The 17,394-nt window shown below is 36.8% G+C and overlaps 1 protein-coding gene across 4 annotated transcripts in view; it reads left to right on the plus strand.

Moving 5' to 3' along the window:
* ZNF215 (zinc finger protein 215) overlaps window positions 1–16,542 on the plus strand; it is a 25,847-nt gene extending 9,305 nt beyond the window's left edge. The window contains exons 2-6 of one of the 4 annotated variants that reach the window (XM_037066999.1): window positions 2,158–2,745; window positions 7,643–7,731; window positions 11,328–11,460; window positions 11,766–11,861; window positions 14,018–16,542. In XM_037066999.1, coding sequence (XP_036922894.1) covers window positions 2,346–2,745; window positions 7,643–7,731; window positions 11,328–11,460; window positions 11,766–11,861; window positions 14,018–14,910 — 1,611 coding nt within the window. In that variant the 5' untranslated portion in view covers window positions 2,158–2,345 and the 3' untranslated portion in view covers window positions 14,911–16,542. Of the gene's footprint in view, window positions 1–2,157; window positions 2,746–7,388; window positions 7,503–7,642; window positions 7,732–11,327; window positions 11,461–11,765; window positions 11,862–14,017 lie in introns of those variants that run through there. The other 3 variants (XM_037067000.1, XM_037067001.1, XM_037067002.1) reach the window with 3 other exon arrangements.
* Window positions 16,543–17,394: the final 852 nt, after the last annotated feature.

A 17,394-nucleotide genomic window follows, 5' to 3' on the forward strand; every position in this document is an offset into this window, starting at 1 on the left:
ATAGGGCTGCATCAGTTTAGATTCCCAGGGTCTCTTTTCTTCACCAACACTTGTTATGTCTTGGTATTTTTGGTAATAGCCATTTTCACAGGTGTGGGGTGATATTTTATTGTGGTTTAGATTTGCATTTCCCTGATGATTAATGATATTGAGTATCATTTCATTTACCTCTTGTCCATCTGTGTGTCTTTGGAAAAATGGCTATTCAGATCTTCTGTCCATTTTTCAAATTGGATTGTTTGTTTGTTTGTTTGTTTGTTTTGTTATTGAGTTATATGAGTTTTCTATATATTTTGGATATTAACCCATATTCAGATATATGATTTGCCAATATAGTCACAGATCAGTCACTGTGATACACCACATTAATTAAATGAAAGATAAAAATCATATGATGATCTCAATAGATGCAGAAAAAGAATTTGACAAAATTCAACATCCTCTTATGTTGAAAACGCTCAACGAAGCACTGAAAACGCTCAGTAAGCATTGATTGCTTACTGTCTGCCAAGGAGTGAGATGAGTGTTCTTTTAATCCTTATAATTTAATTAGATAAGTATTGTTATAGCCATGTTACAGTTGAGAAAACTTAAGCTTTGGTTAAATAACTTGTTCAATTTCATACATACAGGAACTTCAGCTGAGATTTAACCTCATGTCAGGTATGTACTCTTAGTCACTATACATTGCCTATATCAGGGTTTCTTAATCTTGTATTATTGATATTTTGGGTTAGATAATTTTTTGTACTATAGTGCTGTATATTATAGGGTGGTTAGCAGCATTCCTGGTCCCTTCCCACTAGGTGCCAGTAATAACCCCTAGTTGTGACAACCAAAATCTCTCCAGACATTGCCCTGGTGGCAAAATCACCCCTGAAAACCACTGGCCCTGAGGCATACAATAAAAAAAGACCTTTGAATGGTAAATTATATACAGACTGGGAGTATTGGAAATTGGTTAGAAAGCTGTACTTGAACTTCCCTGAATATAATGACTGTTAAAGTTGGAAAAGGTCTTTGGGGAACCCTGAGTGCTGTGCTCAGAGTTGTTAGAAGAGATACTGGCTCCTGGGGGAAGGCTTTTCAATCAAGATGCTTTTGCACAACCTATGCGGGTCTCTTGACTTGAGCTGTACTTACTCTATGAGGACTCCCACTGAAGAAAAATGCCACTTACTCACTCTGCCAACAAGCTGTGTTTTCTGTCCAATAGCCTTATGAATAAACTGGTGCAAACGTGACCCATGGTAGTCCTGTGAGTCTGTTTAGTTGGGCCTGAGACTTTCCTTGTGGACATTGCAGACTGGCCCCTTGTGAGTTCTAACAAATGAAAATTTTTAATCATTGTAATTTGGGAATATACTTTTTTATTTAATCCCTAAGAATGAAATAGCTCATTTCATTCTTATATTTTCTTGTAATATTCTTGTATTTACTCATGTATTTTTTATTTTATTTTTTTAAAGATTTTATTTATTTATCTTTAAAGGGGAAGGGAAGGAGAGAGGGAGAGAAACAACAATGTATGGTTGCCTCTCATGTGCCCCTTACTGGGAACTGGCCTGCAACCCAGGCATGTGCCCTGACTGGGAGTCGAACCATGACCCTTTGGTTCACAGGCCTGTGCTCAATCCACTGAGCTACACCAGCCAGGGCAGGTATTTTTTAAATGATAGTTTCTTACCTTAATTTCTAGAGCTATGCCAATTTTTCTTATTTTGTATAACTTTATTGGTATATTATTGGGAGCTTAAGAAGAGGTTTTTTTAGGCATGTCTAGTATGAAACCTTAATAGCCTGACTGTCCTGCCTGGAAATTTGTTTTACTTAGTTATAAAGCAAAAATGACTTGTTACCTAGTATAGGAGAAATCTAACTACAGTTAAATTATGAAGTTTGTTTTAATCAAAGGAGTATTTATCAACTTTTTTTTGTGGGATGTCTATCTGTGTTTCTTTCTCTGTATTTTGGGAGTGGTTAGGGGAAAGGAGCAGCATATTTTCCTGTTTCAGAGATGGAAAACAAAAATTAAAAGGAGAATCCATTATATGGATTATTAAGTAATTTTAAGAATAGTATTTGTACTATTTTATTTTTTAACACTATGCTAATACATGTTCATTACCTATAAGTCATATTTGTGTCTTTTTTCAGTTTCTCAGGCACCTGAATGTTGGCTTTGTATTTTAAACTCCTGGAACTTCTGGAAGTTTTATTTTGATATATAACTTGTCTCAAATCACACCACCTATATGTAACATACAGATGCTTAGCCCAAGCCTAAAAATTACTGCATTCATCAGATAAGAAAATCAAACAAAGTGAGAGTTGTGTCTAGGAAGATGCAGACCCTGAAGAAGTTGATGGATGTCTTAAAACCACAAAACCTGACTCTACACGAACAAAGTGAAGTCTTGAGAGCAGATGTGTCTTGGCAGCAGGAAACCATCCCAGTCAGAGAGACATGTGACTCTGAGGCCTCTCGTCAAAAGTTCAGACATTTCCAGTATGTGGAAGTGTCTGGGCCTCATGAAGCCCTGAGCCAGCTCTGGGAGCTCTGTCTTCAGTGGCTGAGACCAGAGGTTCATACAAAGAAGCAGATCCTCGAACTGTTGGTGCTAGAACAATTCCTGATGATTCTCCCTGAAGAGGTCAGGACTTGGGTGAATCTACAACATCCAAAGAACAGCAAAGAAGTGGTGACTCTCATAGAAGATGTGATTGAAATGCTTAAGGATAAAGGTGAGAACATAGAAAGCTGGTTGTAGAATAGTTGACCATTATGTGGAATCTAAAAACAAAACCAAAAATACTGAGCTCATAGATTCAGTGAACAGATTGGTGGTTCCCGACAGTGGGGAATAAGGAGTAGGCAAAATGGGTGAAAGGGATCGAAGGGCACAAACTTCTAGTTAGAAAATAAATAAGTCATGGGGATGTAGTGTACAGTGTGGTGACATAGTTAACAGTACTATATTGCATATTTGAAAGTTGTTAAGAAAGTAGATCGTAAAAGCTCTCATCACAAGATATAAACTTTGTATAACTATGTATAGTGACAGATGTTAACTTACTGTGGTGATCATTTCACAATTATACAAATACTAAATCATTATGTTGTATACTTGCAACTAATATAATGTTATATTTCAGTTATACCTCGATGAAAAAGAAAGAAAAACCTTTAAAAATAGTTTACTCTTCCCATATGAATAGAAATTATGTCTTTTGAAGTTAGGGGGTGTCAAGGGTCAGATCATGAAGGACTTTACTATATCACCAAACATGGATTTTATTCTGTAGGCAATAGATATAGAATGAGATCTCACAGGATGGGTGGAGGAGTATGACAATCTGGTGTGTGTTTGAAAAATACGTTGATATCAGTGTAGAGTGGGGTTTGGCAAACTGTGTCCCACAGGCAAAATATATTTGGAAATAGAGTTTTATTGGAAGATAGCCATACCTCTTTATTTGCCATATTCTTCAATTACCATATGCTCAAGAGAATACGAAATCAATATAAATTCATTTATATTTTATCTGCAGTTGCTTTCCTGCCATGACCAGAGTTGTTAGTTATAGCAGAGACTGTGTTGCCAGCAAACCTAAACTATTACTATCTGGATCTTTACAGAAAAAGTTTACCAACTTCTTGTGTAAAGGATAGACCTGAGAGCTCTGAAAATAGGAAAACCAATGAAAAGACTAGCTCAGGTGTTAATTACAGAATGAAGGGAGCATTGGAAACACAGAGGAATTTGAACCTGAAGGGTTTATTGATTACCTGAGCAAAGTTTCAAGACACAAGACTAATATACAAAAAATCAGTTATATTTTATATGCTAGCAATGATCAATACTAAAGTGAAATTAAGAAAACAATTTATAATAGCATAAAAAATGAAGTACTTAACTACAAATTTAAATAATGAGGTATAAGCCTTGTCCACTGAAAACTACAAAACATTGTTGACAGAATTTTAAAAGACCTAAATATATGAAAAGACATGCAGTGTTAATGGATTAGCATTGTCAAAACTTACTATAAAACTAAAATAATCAAAGCCATTAAAATAATCAAAGTACTGGAATAGGATAGACATGGATCAGTGGAATGGAACTGAGAGTTCTGAAATAAACTCATACTTCTTGGTTCTGTTGCTTTTCAACAAGGGTACTAAGACTCGACTGGGAAAAGTTTTGAATAAATAGTACTGGGACAACTTGATATCCACAGGCAAAAGATTAAAGTAGGACTTAATACCTGATGCAAAAATTAACTCAAAATGGATTAACAAACCTAAATATAAGAGCTAATGCTATAAAATTCTTAAAAGGAAACATAGAAGTAACTCTTCATCACTTTGACTTTGGTAACTGATACTTAGATATGGCACCAAAAATACAACAAAACAAAAATTAGACTTCATCAAAAATTAGAAACTTTTGTGCATTAAAGGAAACAATCAAGAAAGTGAAAAGGTAATCTACAGAATGAGAGAAAAGATTTGAAATCCATATCTGATAAAGCCCAGTATTGGGAAAATGTTGGGTAAAGAACTCTTATAACTCAACAACAGAAAGATAAATACAACTTTTTAAATGAGCAGAGGACTCAAACAGATATTCCTCTAAAGAAGATATACAAATGGCCAAAAAGCATAGGAGTAATTGTTCAACATCATTAGTCATTAGGAAATTGAATATCAAGCCTGCAGTGAGATACCACCTGCCATCCACTAGGATGGTTATACTAATAAAATGAAAAGATTAAAACAATGTGTTGGTGAAAATATGGAGCAATTTGAACCCTCAGACATTGTTTTGGGGAATATAATATGGTACAGCCACTGTGAAAAAGTTTGGTAGTTCCTCAAAAAGTTTCCCATAGAATTACCATATACTCGAGAGACTATAAAACATGTTTACATAAAAATTTCTACATGAATGTTCATAGCAGCAGTATTCACAATAGCCAAAAAGTGGAAGCAAGCCCAATGTGTATCAACTGATGAATGGGTAAAGAAATTATACTATATCCATACAATGGAATAATATTCAGCCATTAGAAGGAATGAAGAAGAGCTACATGGTCCAACATGGATAAGCCTCCAAAACATGCTAATTTAAAGAAGTCAGACATAGGTCACATACCATATGACTGAATTTATATGGAATGCCCAGAATAGGCAACTCCAGAGAAACAGTATGGGAGGGAGGGGGAATGGGAGTGATTCCTTAATGGGTATGGAATTTGGGGAGAAATGAAAATTCTGAAATTAGATAGTGGTGGTGGTTGTGTAACACTGTGATCATACTAAAAGTCATTCAATTGCATGTTTTTAAAATGTTTAATACAGTGAATTTGTTAGTTTACCTCAATTTTTAAAAAGGGTAGATAGAAGAGATTATTGGGTCAAGTTAAGATCCGGTATGTTGTAAAGGACAACTGTTCAAGGAATTTGAAGACTCTGAAAAGGGTGCTGAAAGTGATTTACCATGGAATGAAAGCATTGGAAAGAAAGTGAGTTCAAAAGAGGTAGTAGACTTGGAGAAGATTAAAGAATCGATGTACTGTGGTGGGACCTTGATAAAAGTTAGAGAATATACTAAGAGCAAGAACATGCAAGTCGAAAGGATAGGAAAATATAGTTAGGGATTGATGTATTCAAATTTATTCTCATAGTAGAACAATTCTAAATAATAAGGACCCAAGTATGAAAAAGGAAGTAGCTTGCTTACTGATGGTTATGATAAAGGTGTCAAGGGTCTTCAGGTTGGGTTGCCTATGCCACTGTTGAAGTAACATCATAATATTGGCAGGATTCAGGGTGGAAAGCAACAGTGAGCTAAATAATCAGAGTTTTTACTGACCTGGCACAATTACTTAATGTCTTTCATTCGCAAGAGACTGTAGGCTCTCTGAGGCCAAGCATTTGTGTGCCTCACACATAGGAGAACTCAGTAAATAAATGTTACATAAGTGAATGAGCAGTTCTTCAGTATATAATGTCAATAAAACAGTAAGTGCATGAACTGCTGTTAAGAAAAAATTTTTATATGAGAGTAAAAAAATCTTTATGAGGAAGTGGGAATGTGGAGTATGAGTATATTTAAACTTGCCCTGCCCTAGGACCGTAATAGTGGAGGATGAAAAGAGGTGTTGATAGCCAAGATCCACTTTACATTAGAAAGGGAAAAAAATTCTATAAAGAGCTTGAGAATGCATATGAATTTTTCTTTGAATGGACTGAGAGTTTCTGTGAATACACTTGTAAAAGTTCAAGAAGGAAGTCAGCAGGGAAGGAGAATTAAGGGAAGGAAACTAAATAATCAATGAGAGCAATAAGGGAGTAGCTCATTGGAGGCTTTCGTACCTCTTCAAGATACCTAGTGCATTACTAAGAATGACAGAAGTGAACAGTGTTGTGTTGACTGTCCTAGGGCAAGGGTGTCAAACTTGTTTTCACTGGGGGCCACATCAGCCTCATGGTTGCCTTCAGAGGGCCGAATGTAATTTTAGGGCTGTATGAATATAACTGCTCCCTAACTAGGGTCAAGGAACTTGGTGCTGCCACTGGGTAGAAACAAGGTAGAGGGTCGGATTTGGCCCAAGGGCCTTGTGTTTGCCTCCGGTGTCCTAGGGACTGAGCTGACTGAGGTATCACAAAGCATTGTAGGCCTGAATAGAGTTAACAGAGAAATCTTTGGGCAGCATTCAAATAGTATGTTGCTGAGACATTTGCCCCCCACACACACACAGATTCTGCCTTTACTTACAAAAGGATCTCATAAAATATCTCCTGCATTGTTTCTTTTCATGAAAACAAAGTTCGCAGACCAGTATAGGCTTATAGTTTGGCATTTGAGGATCATTGGTGTAACTAATGAATCTTGGAAAAACTTTAGTACAGTGGCTTTTGGGTATACTTCGCACCAACAGGCCGGAAAACAATTGGTAGCCACAGAGATTTTTATGTACTTGAAAATTTCAAGTCAGTAGTTCACAGTGACCAGACTGCCTAAGTCTTTGATTAGTATACATAGATTAACCTAGAGGAAAAGAATCCCTGAGTAGAATTTTCCTCAATGTGTTTGAGGAAAGGATTGGTTGGATAAAATTCAGGGTTGGACAAAAGCGGGCTGATAGTTTTTCATATGGAAAATAATGCACTAATTAATAAAAATACAAGAATAAAATCTGTTTGGTCTTCTTAGAACTATAATCCTGTTTTTGCACCCCACCACCCTGTGTTCTTAGCTCCCGTAGAATTACATACAGCCTGTGGGGACCGAGCCGTAGGTAGGCTTTAGCTTTGATAGGATTAAAGGTATTTTTAGAATCTGCTATAACCACAGATGAGAGCTCAAAATATTATTTTGGCCCTCTTGACTCCGATCCAGTAGCTCTCAGTCCTTAGTAAAATATCAGAATTACTTTCAGAGCTTTTTACAAATGTAGGATCTGGGCCCCACCCTTGGAGACTCCGACTGTTGGTAGAGCCTGGAATCATTATTTTTTCAAAGTTCTTTAAAGCTGATTCCTATGAATAGCATGCTAAAATCACTGCTGGAGCCATTAAATGTTTCTCCGGGGCAAAGCTTGTCTCCCTAATGTTTTCCTTCATTTTCTTCAGATACACCCTGTGAAGATTCTGTCCTTGTCCAGAAGGGGAGCATGAAGAAGGAGCAAATGGAAGCTAACTCACTAACAGGCAAATCCCAGGTGAATTTGGATTCCACTCTTTACTGAAATGAGCTGCTTTTTCTTTTTCAGCCTTTGAGCTTTTGGCCAAGACTGTAAATCCCAGTTCTTTTTTTTTTTTTAGTATGTTTTATTGATTATGCTAGTACAGTTGTCCCATTTCTCCCCCCTTATTCTCCTCCACCCTGTACACCCCCTCCCACCCACATTCCCCCCTTTTAGTTCATGTCCATGTGTCATAAGTTCTTTAGCTTCTACATTTCCCATGCTATTCTTGCCCTCCCCCCAGTCTATTTTCTACCTACATGTCTATGTTACTTATTCTCTGTACCTTTTTCCCCAGTCTCTCCTCCTCTCACTCCCCTGTTGCTAACCCTCCATGTGATCTCCATTCCTGTGGTTCTATTCCTGTTTTAGTTGTTTGCTTAGTTTGCTTTTGTTTTAGGTGTGGTTGTTAATAACTGTGAGTTTGCTGTCTTTTTACTGTTCGTATTTTTTATCTGTTTCTCAGATAAGTCCCTTTAACATTTCATATAGTAAGGGCTTGGTGATGATGAACTCCTTGAATTTGACCTTATCTGAGAAGCACTTTATCTTCCCTTCCGTTCTAAATGAAAGCTTTGCTGCTTGGATAGAGCAATCTTGGATGGAGATCCTCGTCTTTCATGACTTGGAATACTTCTTTCCAGCCCCTTCTTGCCTGTCATGTCTCTTTTGAGAAATCCGCTGACAGTCTGATGGGAACTCCTATGTAGGTGACTGTCCCCTTATCTCTTGCTGCTTCTAGGATTCTCTCCATCATTTTCATCTTGGCTAATGTAATTATGATGTGCCTTGGTGTGTTCCTACTTGGGTCCAACTTCTTTGGGACTCTCTGAGCTTCCTGGACTTCCTGGAAGACTATTTCCTTTGCCAGATTGGGGAAGTTGTCCTTTATTATTTGTTCAAATAAGTTTTACACTTGTGGCTGTTCCTCTTCCCCTTCTGGTACCCCTATAATTTGGATGTTGGAATGTTTAAAGATGTCCCGGAGGTTCCTAAGCCTCTCCTCATTTTTTTGAATTCTTGTTTCTTCATTTTTTTCTGTTTGGTCATTTTTTTCTTCCTTCTGGTCCACTCCATTGATCTGAGTCCCAGTTTTCTTCCCATCACTATTGGTTCCCTGTGTATTTTCCTTCATTTCCATTACTGTAGCCTTCATTTGTTCATTTAATTTGCGACCAAAATCAACCAGTTCTGTGAGCATCCTGATGACCCGTGCTTTGAACGGTGCATCTGATAGGTTGGCTATCTCTTGGTTGCTTAGATGTATTGGCTCTGAGTCTTTGATCTGTTCTTCCATTTGAGCCATTTTGGGGGGGAGTCTGGTCCTGCCTGTTATGTATGAGGGGTGGAGCTTTAGGTGTTCACCAGGGTGGGGCAACCCAGTTGCTGGGTTGTGACGCTGTATGTGGGGGTGGGGTCAGAGAGGGAACAATAATGCTTGCTCTGCTCTCTCTCAAATTTCAGTCCCTTCTGCCACTTCCCACAAGCAAATTGGGCCCTTCTGGTGCTGGTTCCCAGGTGGGTGTGCTTGTGTACATTCTAGGACCCTGTGGGTCTCTCCAGTGAACTCTCCTGTGAGGCTGGGAGTCTCTAGTGGCACCTCAACCCCTGCAAGTGTTTTCAGTGGGTGCTTTTAAGGTTTATTTCCTGGTGCTTGGGCCCTGGGTTGTGCAGTCTGATTCACTAGCCGTTTTCACCTGGTTTATTTGCACGCGAATATGTGACCGGGGTCAACAGCACGCCTTGCACACCTCACTGGGTCTACTTGTTGCCACCACATGCCTAGGTCTGCCAGCCCCTGCCTGCACGCCTGGGGTCTACCAACCTCTGCCTGCGTGCCCGGGTCCACCAGCCACCACTTTTTTCTTGCTGCCACCCCTCTCTGACAGCCGCTGACTCTGCCCCTCTTATCAGTCTGAATGAATTATTGTCGGACTTTTGTACAGTTCAATTTTCTGTCAGTTCTGGTGTTTTTTTGTTTCTAAATTTTTGTTGTCCTTAATTTTAGTTGTGCCAGGAGGCACAGCGTGTCTACCTAAGCCTCCATCTTGGCCAGAAGTAAAGACAGTTCTATCTAAGGATATGAGATTGTTCTCCCATTGGACCAGTTTTGTTGGTGATACATTTTTTGGAATATAGAATCTTTGTATAATCTCAGTGCATCTGTTTCTTCAAAATTGTAAACAATAATTGAATCTATGAAAACAGAGCCTAGCCCTCACTGGTGTGGCTCAGTGGTTTGAGCGTCGGTCCGCAAATCAAAGTGTCACTGCTTCGAATCCCTGTCAGGAGACATGTCTGGGTTGTGGGCCAAGTTCCTGGTTGGGGCCTGTGAGAGGCAGATTGATGTTTCTCTCCCTTTCTTTTTCCCTTCCTTCCCATCTCTCTAGAAATAAATAAATAAAATCTTTTTTAAAAGGGTAAAAAGGAAAGAAAACAGAGCCTATCCAGAGAATGTTTTGCATTAAAAGTAAAGGCAGCCAAGAACAGAATCCTGAGCAATATTATCTAACCAACAGGAGAAAAAACATCAAAGGATATTGAAATGAAAAGACCAAAGTGGCAGAGGAAAACCAGGAAAATATAATGTCACTAAAAGCAAAGCATGAGAATATTTCAAGGAGAAAGCCTTTAAAGTCCAGAAAAGTCCAGCCTGAGTAGTCTGTTCACTTATCATCACGGACATACAAACATGCACGGGAAGAGAAGCCAGGTTGCAGAGAGTTGAGGGAAAAAGAGAAGGGGAGGAAGTAGGCAAAACCAGTGTAGACAACTTACAATATAGTGAAGTAGGGGAAGGGAAAGGAGTGGTATTATTTCAGTGTGATTGAAGACCCCAACAATGACAAAGTTGAGAATGCTGAAGAGAAGTGCAATGACTAATGGTCCGCAGGCCCTTATAACAAGTGTTTATGTGGTACCCAAGGTGCCAGATACTTTTTCTAAAGGATGGGAATGTGACGGTAAATGAAGCAAAACCCCTGCCTTTGTGGAGATTATATTCTAGTAGAAGCCCACAGACAGACACAAGCAAGTAAGATAATTGAGGACAATAACTATTAAAAAGAAAAAATATATATAATGCAGTAGAGACTGATTAGGAGAATGGTTACTTCGGGTAATCAGGCAGAAGTCCTATCTGACAAGGTGACATTGGGCCATGAGACCTGAGTTAGCATGCTGCGTTTCTCAGTTAGAGACGATGCCCTATCTCTTATGCTACATCTTCATTAAATTTCCTTCAAATCTGCCTTAAACCATTTGCACTCCATACTTCTTTTATGTAAATTGTACTCTATAATATAAATTACTTATTCCACAGTTATTCCAACTGTCTTTCTCCTCCAGCAAAATGTAATTAAAAGTTAAAAATGAATTAGATTAAAAAGAGTTCAAAAAGAATTCCAAGTTGATAAACCCCCCAAAATTTGATTTTCGTCATTTAGAACTCTAAACATTGTCCTCTCAATTTCTTGTATGTTCTGGTCACCTACTCTATTCTTTCCAAATTCATTTCTCATCTAGTGTATTTTCAGGGTGACCTTTGATTAAAAAGGAATTTAATGTTTTAGGAACCAGTGACACTCAAAGATGTTGCTGTGGAATTCAGCACTGAGGAATGGGGGCAGTTGGACCCTGCTGTAAGGAACCTCTACCGGGATGTGATGCTGGAGAACTATAGGAACTGCAGTTCATTGCGGAAAGGTGGCTTCTATGTGTTTACCTAATCTACCCGTTAGCAGTCTCTTCACTAAAACTGTAGGACTGCTGAAGTGATCAAGGGCGGCTGGGTTCAGGTTCAGGTTTCCTAGTATCCTTTGGGCACAATAGCAGACTTTCTTGCTATAACTGGTTGGAAGTCCTTTAGTTTGAAGTACACAGGTCCCTGGTGATTCTGGCCTTATCTTTCAACAGTTCTTAGATTATGTTATGATAGAATTCTTTTCCCTATAAAAATGTCTGAAGTGTCATGTATGTATGTTTGTTGTTTTCATTTGCCCCATGAACAGAGCTTCAATTTTCCAAACCAGCTGAGGTCCCCAAGTTGGAGATTAAGACAGAAAGATGGATGATGGAACAAGAAATCCCAAGAACAACGGTTTTTGGTAAGAAGCAGGCAGATAAGAGGCATTAGTAAACAGCTTCTGTTTGTTAAACTACAATGTACAAGCTAGCCTTTGAGGTGATAGTTGGGGAAATGACAACAAAACCACCTCCATTTTGAAGGAAAAAAGTCTTCATTGGTTTTTATTCACACGCTCTTTTTCTTACACAGACAGACAAAATAGTGTTATGGGTTATAAATACATACATTTAACTTAAAGCTATGTGGCCTATCAGCCAGTTTCCTGGTTTGTAACAGAGTGAATAATACTATCTACCTCCACTTTCCTGTGAGGACTCAATGTGCTGATATGTGCAGCATGCTTAGAGCAGTGCCTGATACCTGGTAAGTGCTAAAGAAACAAGTGTTGGCCAACAGAACATTAAATGATGTTCCTCCTTTTAAAACAGAAAACTCTCCTTTATCCTAGTGCGGCTTCAGCATTCTTTCATTTTTTCCCTTCTTAACTATAGACCTCCTTAACTTATGCCTTAAACCCCTGACCTCATCAAAATCTCTATTCTTATTAACATTTTGTTTGTGAGAGATTACAAATTACTGTGGCTTAATACACATTTTAGTAAGTGTAGAAAATTTTGAATAGTAATATAACTCACCCCATTACGTCACTATTAACATTTGGTTTGTTTTCTTAAGCCATTTTCTTCGTAATGATGTATTTCTGTGGCTCGTAACAATTTTTTTTCTAAAATTGGAGTTATCAGTAAGATATCATTATATACATATATTCTGCTCTTCTCACCTAATATGACACCATGCACAGTAGCCCACAGTATTTCACTGAAGTCTATGAAAATGTGGTTTCTAATTCACATATAACATTCTGTCACATACATGTACCAGTGTATTCAACTATTCCTTCCCCCAGTCCCTACTATTGGACATTTAGGATATTGCCAATTTTTCAGGCATATCTGATGACTTCCTTAGGATACCTTATTAGAAGAGGAACTTCAGCATCAAAAAAAGTGTAGGCGGTGTTGTTTGTCTATGTGTGTGTGTGTGTATATATATGTACATATAAATAAGTATATGTGTATATATTTATTTTAGGGAGATGTCCAGAGATGCATTTTATTCATTTAAGAATTTTTTGCAATTACAGTTAACATTTAATACTATTTTATATTAGTTTCAAGCATACAGCATATTGATTAGACATTTAAGAAATGATACCCAGAGAAGTCTAGTGCTTACCTGAAACCATACATAAGTACAATATTATTGACTATATTCCCTAAACGGTATTTTATATCCTTGTGACTATTTTGTAACTACCTATTGTACTTCTTAATCCCTCCACCTTTTTCACCCAGCTCCCCAGCTCCCCTCCCCTCTGGCACCAGCAAGCATCAGTTTGTTCTCTGTCTCTGTTACTCTGTTTAGTTTGTTCATTTATTTTATAGGACATAAGTGAACAAATATGTCAGGTTTTATATATTATATAAATATATAGCTATAAATATAAATATAATAAATATAAATGAACAACCATGTCAGGTTTTATATATAAGTGAAATCACATGGTATTTGTCTTTCTTTGACTGACTTCACTTAGAATAATACCCTTGAGGTTTATCCATGTTGTAGCAAATTTTATTTTTTATGGCTAAGTAATATTCCATACTCTCTATATTCTACATTTTTTTTACAAAGGGAATAAATATACTTAATTTTCCTGTTAGAGTCTGCTACATTGTCTACATATAGGTTATACCAATTCAGACTATCACTAATAATGAGAGTACTATCTCTCTAGTATATCTGTGTTTATTATTATCACCCTAGTAAATACTAGGTATCTTTTACATGAAGTCTTTATTAATTTGATAGACAAATTACTCAGTTTCTTCCTTTCTAAGGTAGTTCCTCTCCCTCAGTTTTCTTTTGGATCCCATTTCAATCAAATGCTCTTCTTTTTTTTTTTCCTTGTTGATTTCCAAACCTTCTTTTTAATGTTTTTATCCCATTTATTTGTTCTGTAATTCTCCTTTTCTAGCCTCATCTCACATTTTCATTCTCTATGTAAAAGCTGTAAGATATGCATATCAGTTTACATGGTTTAGCCTCTCTTTCCTTAATTAAGCAATTTCTCTTCTTCTAATATGTGGAATTTTTGTTGTTGTTGTTTTTCAGATAGACAGACAATGTCAGAAAATCAGGATTTGATTCCAAAGCAGAAAATTTCTAGAAAAGAATCATCCCATAGAGTGATAATGACCAAACTGACCGGAAGTGGGCTTCCTCCTTTAGAGGCCTGGAAAAGGGGTGATTGCTTACATGGGAAACACGAACACCAGGACATGTATTTGCCACAAGGAACTTTTGTTCATAAAACGATTTATGCTGAGGAGGGAGACTTGGAATGTCGTGAAAATAAGAAAAGCTTTGATGTTAATTCAGTTAACTTAGTTTTTGACACACAACAGGGAGTTCCTATGAGGAAGGGGTCCCCAAAGTGCAGTAAGTTTAAAACTAACTTCAAATTTAATTTAGACTCAATAGGTAAACAACATTCAGAATATAATGAATATGGGAGTGCCTCAAGCCTAAATACAGATATTCGACACCCAGAAAGTCATACCGTGATGAATTGCTATGAATGTTTTCAATGTGGGAAAGCCTTCAGCCGGAGTTCATCCCTTGTTCGACATCAGATCATTCACACAGGAGAGAAACCCTATAAATGCAATAAGTGTGAGAGATTCTTCAACCGACGAACAAACCTTAGTAAGCATCAGAAAATTCATCTTGGAGAAACGGTCTACCGAGGAAGTAAGTGGGGAACTACCTTCAGTAAGAGTGAAAACAGTAATAGAAATCCAAATCTCCAACCTAGAGATAATGCCTATGAATGTGTTAACTGTGGTAAATCTTTCAGCCGGAGCTCCTCACTTATTCGACATCAGATGATTCATACAGGAGAAAAACCATTTAAATGTAGCAAATGTGAGAAAACCTTCAACAGGAATTCAAACCTTATTAAACACCAAAAACTTCATACTCAAGAGAAGTCCTATAACGAGTAAATGTGCTATTACTTTCGGTCACAGTGTGGAACTTATTCAACATCCATGAATTTATGCTGGAAAGAATCCTATGAAAATGCTAAATGGAAAAGAAACCCTCTATTTGTCAGAGATGATTTTTTCATTGAAAATGATGGAATTAATATTGGAGGAAAATCTCTCATTGGATAGAAATCTCAGGGAGATTTTCCAGGCTTCCAGATGAAGCCACAGACTTTGCAGTTAAACATATCACCATACAAGTGTTTGTCTAGCATCCTTCTGGTGTTCATTACCATCATCTTTCACTAGTTCATAAAAAAGGACCTCTTTTTATGAGATCCTCTTTACCTGATCTTTTGAGGAAGTCCATATTTGGGAGAGCCAAGCAATACATTTGGAGTTGATATTTAATAAAACTGAAACTTCCAGTTCTTATAAGAGGATTACAAGAAACCATGAGCTCATAAGAATATAGGAGGACATTTCTAAGGGGTAAATCCTCTGAATTAATGGCAAAGACCACAGTGATCTACCCTTATTAATATCCTTGGCTGCCCTGGTGCTCAGTGGGGACTACAATCAGAAAAGGGTTATCATCTGCAATGGGAGGTGGATGCATTGTTGTTAATCTACATGTATTCTCTAAGATCCGCCTTTTCTAAAAGTACTCTTTGGGCCTAGGCTGGAGAGATATCCACAGCCCTAGTTCTATAATTTATCCTAACATTAAAAGGTCAATAAAGTATCCTATTCTCTGTGCACCAGAACTGCCTCTTTGTTCCATAAGCTGCTTCAAGATCCCCAAAAGTTCTTGAGCTGAGAAGCTTATTTTAATCTGCCCAAAAGGATTCATACTGGAGACATTCCCAATGAATGATGATGGTGACTTTTTATGAGTTCATACCTTGTTCAAAAGCAGAAACGCATACTGAAGTGGACTCCTATGATGAGTTAATAAGTGTGGAAAATTATCCTGTGTTTATTTGTTCATCCTTTACATCACAACACGAGTTGTATTAAGATAAAACTATATACAAGTAATTAATATGGAAATTCATATAAACAGAAGGCAATATGTTAAAGGATCCTAACAAGAGAAAAACACTGAATGTAAGAAATTCTTTGAGACATATAGTTCATTCATCAAAGCAATTGCAAGTTGAATATAATGGATTCTGTCATTCTCATTGTAGGTATTCTGAATCTTTTTTTCTTATATGCTGTGATTTTCTTTTGGGTGGTTGAAAGGTAAAAGTAGTATTTTTATCTTTTCTCTGAACAGCCAGGTCTTTAGGTCTAAGGAAAATGTGTACATTTTTTCTCCTAAATCTCCAGCTTTCTAAAAAATAAAATATCTCTTTACTATTATTTACTAAGTTAAACATACATCACTTAGAATGCTTCTTTGGAATGCATTTAAAATTTAATTTTTTGCAGAACATTTACAGCCAATTAACACCTCCCAGTCTTTTCCCATAAACCTATTTGTTTAATATATATTTTAATTTTACTGTATGCATTCAGGACAGGTACCTGAGTTGGAACATAAAAGACTAGAAATTAGCCGAATTGTATGTGGTAGAGAGTGAGAATGTTAGGAGAGATGATAAAGGAAAAACAAAATTACAGAGGGATTAGGGCATGGCATCAGAAAGCAGAGAAGTTCACATGCTGGAAGATAATGGAACAGGAATTTATAGGGGTGAAAATAGAGACTCAAAGGCCAGATCATGAAAGGCCTTGTAAGCCATCTTAGAAGTTTGGACTTTATCTTAAAGATAATGACAAAAAAATTTCTATCTACACAGTTATTTAGCCCTCCTAAAGTGCTAATTGAAATAACAGGTGAAAATAAATGGAAATTGCGAAAGTTAAAAATTTGTTGATGATGTTGTAGACCAATCAGGATAACCTAAAAAAATCAATAAAAAACTTAGATGTAATAAGTAAATTCACTTATATATACCTTACTAACCTCAAAAAATATTTTGAATAAATGGAGAGATGTTTCTGGATGAGAAGACTTGTTGAGATGTTGAATCTTCTCACATTAAACTATAAAAAATATTTCATTGAGAAGATTATTTCACAAGTGATTATAAAGTTTATTTTGTAGGTATCACTTTAGTGAGGAGAACTAAGAGATATTTCTAAGTATAGAAGACAATGAATTTGGTGGCTAGAGAGAAAAGCATCTGAGAAATATTTTGATTTTTTAATGAAAATGCTTCTTCTAAAACATGTACAAAAAGAGTCTTAAGATATATAACAAATAAAACTTCTGTATTTTAATCCTAGATTTGCCAGTAATTTATCCTTTAACTAGTTATTTAACTTGGGACTCTAACATCTCATCTGAGAATAGGGATGCCTGGCCTACATTTTGATTATTATACAGCTCAAATGAGTTAATATAGTCCTTAATTCTTAAGTACAGGAATTGCAAATTAAATGCAAATGTATGGTTTCAATATTATTAGAGCTAATAATATTAATCATTAT

This window comes from Sturnira hondurensis, unplaced genomic scaffold, assembly GCF_014824575.4.
Source record: "Sturnira hondurensis isolate 20B ecotype Veracruz unplaced genomic scaffold, ASM1482457v3 Scaffold0016915, whole genome shotgun sequence".
Taxonomy (NCBI): domain Eukaryota; kingdom Metazoa; phylum Chordata; class Mammalia; order Chiroptera; family Phyllostomidae; genus Sturnira; species Sturnira hondurensis.